The sequence below is a fragment of the Triticum urartu genome, chromosome 2A (genome assembly GCF_056163025.1).
Source record: "Triticum urartu cultivar PI428250 chromosome 2A, HENAU_Tu73, whole genome shotgun sequence".
In the NCBI taxonomy this organism is placed as follows: domain Eukaryota; kingdom Viridiplantae; phylum Streptophyta; class Magnoliopsida; order Poales; family Poaceae; genus Triticum; species Triticum urartu.
The window spans coordinates 292144198-292146782 of NC_141874.1; the positions used below are offsets into that span (position 1 = coordinate 292144198).

At 41.6% G+C, this 2585-nt stretch overlaps 1 protein-coding gene across 1 annotated transcript; it reads left to right on the forward strand.

Moving 5' to 3' along the window:
* The first annotated feature begins 1508 nt into the window (after positions 1-1508).
* LOC147984864 (uncharacterized) lies at positions 1509-2336 on the forward strand. The gene is made up of 2 exons (XM_087541292.1): positions 1509-1695; positions 1788-2336. Exons 1-2 carry the CDS (start codon positions 1509-1511, stop codon positions 2252-2254), a joined length of 654 nt encoding a protein of 217 aa, XP_087397418.1. The 3' UTR covers positions 2255-2336.
* Positions 2337-2585: the final 249 nt, after the last annotated feature.

Genomic DNA, 2585 nt, shown 5'->3' on the forward strand with positions numbered 1-2585 from the left:
CTCTCAAGATAGCATAAATATTACGGTGGGTGAACAAATTACTGTCGAGCAATTGATAGAAAAGTGAATAATTATGAGAATATCTAGGAATTATCATGTATATAGGCATCACGTCCGCGACAAGTAGACCCAAACGATTCTGCATCTACTACTATTACTCCACACATCGACCGCTATCCAGCATGCATCTAGAGTATTAAGTTCATAAGAACAGAGTAACGCCTTAGGCAAGATGACATGATGTAGAGGGATAATCTCATGCAATATGATGTGAACCCCATCTTTTTATCCTCGATGTCAACAATACAATACGTGTCGGCTCCCTTTCTGTCACTGGGATCGAGCACCACAAGATTGAACCCAAAGCTAAGCACTTCTCCCATTGCAAGAAAGATCAATCTAGTAGGCCAAACCAAACTAATAATTCGAAGAGACTGGCAAAGATAAACCAATCATACATAAAATAATTCAGAGAAGATTCAAATATTGCTCATAGATAGACTTGATCATAAAATCACAATTCATCGGATCTACATGTCTCCCACAATATGTTGGATTAGATATGTAGATATCTCCCATATATACATGTCTGCCCATTTATAGATATTTGATATGGGCAGATATGTTCATTTATAGATATAGATATGTTCATTTATAGATATGGGCAGATATGCCTTTTATAGTAGACATGGGCAGATATGGTCCTTTTATAGTAGCAAATTGTTTTGCCATTGAGATTGAGATTGAATATTTGTGCAGTGTGACTGAACATTCAGATTATTTTCTGTTTCTTTCAATGATTTGTGTGGCTCAGTTTCTGAAGTAAACTGGAGATGTTAGAAATTTGATGGTTGCTGTCCATATATCTCCACATATGAACATATCCGTCCAAATTTGATGGTTTCTGAAGTAAACTGTATATATATATATATATATATATATATATATATATATATCTCCACTTATGAACATATCTGTCCCAATTTGATGGTTTCTGAACATGTGCCTTAATACCTTTTCTATCATTTGGTGTCCATGGATTGAAATGTTGGTTGTTATATATTGATTGTAGTATATTTGTGCAAGTTCATTCAGTGTTTGTGTTGATTTGATGCCAATGTTCAGAAACAATATTTTGATGTTGATGTTGTTATTCTTGTTGTGGTTACCTGAAATGTTGATATTCTACTTTTTTGAAGTGCTTGTTTTCTTTTTATGTCCAGTCCTATTTATGGTAACTTGTTGTTTAATTACAATGCTTCTTTTTAGAGAAGTGAGATGGCTGGCTTGGAAGGTTTCGAGTTCTTCGAGATCGTAATTGAGAAATCTTGCAGCAGGCAGGTATATTTATCATCACTCTACTGTCTAGTGCTTGATTGGCACAATTAACCACTACTTGACCCTCGCTGCAGAGGATGCCTGACAAGTTTGCGAAGATGCTCGCCGGCCGTGAGCCCCACAAAGTGAAGCTGTGGGAGGCCGGCAGCGGGCTTCGCAGGCTATGAGACATGTTGGTGGTGTTCAATGACAAAGGCAACATGTACATAGGGCCCGGCTGGGATCCTTTCGCCTGCGCCCATGAGCTACAACTCAGGCACTTCCTTGTGTTCCGCTACGACGGCGACGCCATGTTCACGATGAAGATGTTCGACAACACCATGTGCCGCATGTACTACCTGCACGACGATGATGCCAGTGAGCTCTCTGCCTCTCTTCATCCTGTCCTTTTGGCTTCCTCTACCAGCACGATGACAACACCATGTTCACACTTTGTTGCATTTGGCCAGGCAATGGGAGAAGCAGCGGGGATGACGAGGATCAGAGCGGGGATGACGAGGAGCAGAGCGGGGATGACGAGGAGCAGAGCGGGGATGGCGAGGAGCAGAGCAGGGATGACGAGGAGCAGCCTATTCTAGCTGACGACGACCTTTGTATGATGGTGGCAGATGACGACCCTGCTATGGTGGTGGCGGATGACGACCTTGCTATGGTGGTGGCTAACGACAACCCTGCTATGGTGATGGCGGACGACGACTTTGCTATGGTGGCTGACGACGACCTCGCGATTGTGGTGCCTAATGATGATCTCACAATGTTGGTGCCTGACAATGACCTCGTGATGGTGGTGGCGCCTGCAATCCCACAGCTTGGCGACATGACCATGCCAATTGTGGTAGAGGAGTACATCTGCATTGGGATTCACCACTCTGAGCGCATCAGGTTGATGAAGGAGAAGAAGGAGGAGGACAAGTGAAGATGTTAGGAAATGAAGTGGCAATGTTAAGCATGTTATGTTTAAGCTTGTTAGTGTAATCTGAACATGTCAATGTTAAGTATGTCAGGTTTAATTTTGTGCATGCTCATGGATGCTATATGACAGTGTCATCTAAACATGTCAGTTTCTTAATTATCAATATTCAGTTTGGTAATTGATGGGAATTGAAATTTTTTATGCATGCTCATGGATGAAAGATAAAATTATGGGTTTTTGTGCATGCTCATGTATGAAACAATATAAGTTTCATTTTTTGAATGCTAAAAACATGACTCAAACCCTAGCCATGGATGGCCGCCGTGACGAAATC

What these genes read in the sequence shown, in the direction of transcription:
- LOC147984864 (XM_087541292.1), top strand. Translation starts at nt 1,509, where the DNA reads ATGTTGGTGGTGTTCAATGACAAAGGCAACATGTACATAGGGCCCGGC. An exon ending in CCTGCACGACGATGATGCCA is followed by an intron (nt 1,696 to 1,787) that starts GTGAGCTCTCTG and finishes GCATTTGGCCAG; the next exon opens with GCAATGGGAGAAGCAGCGGG.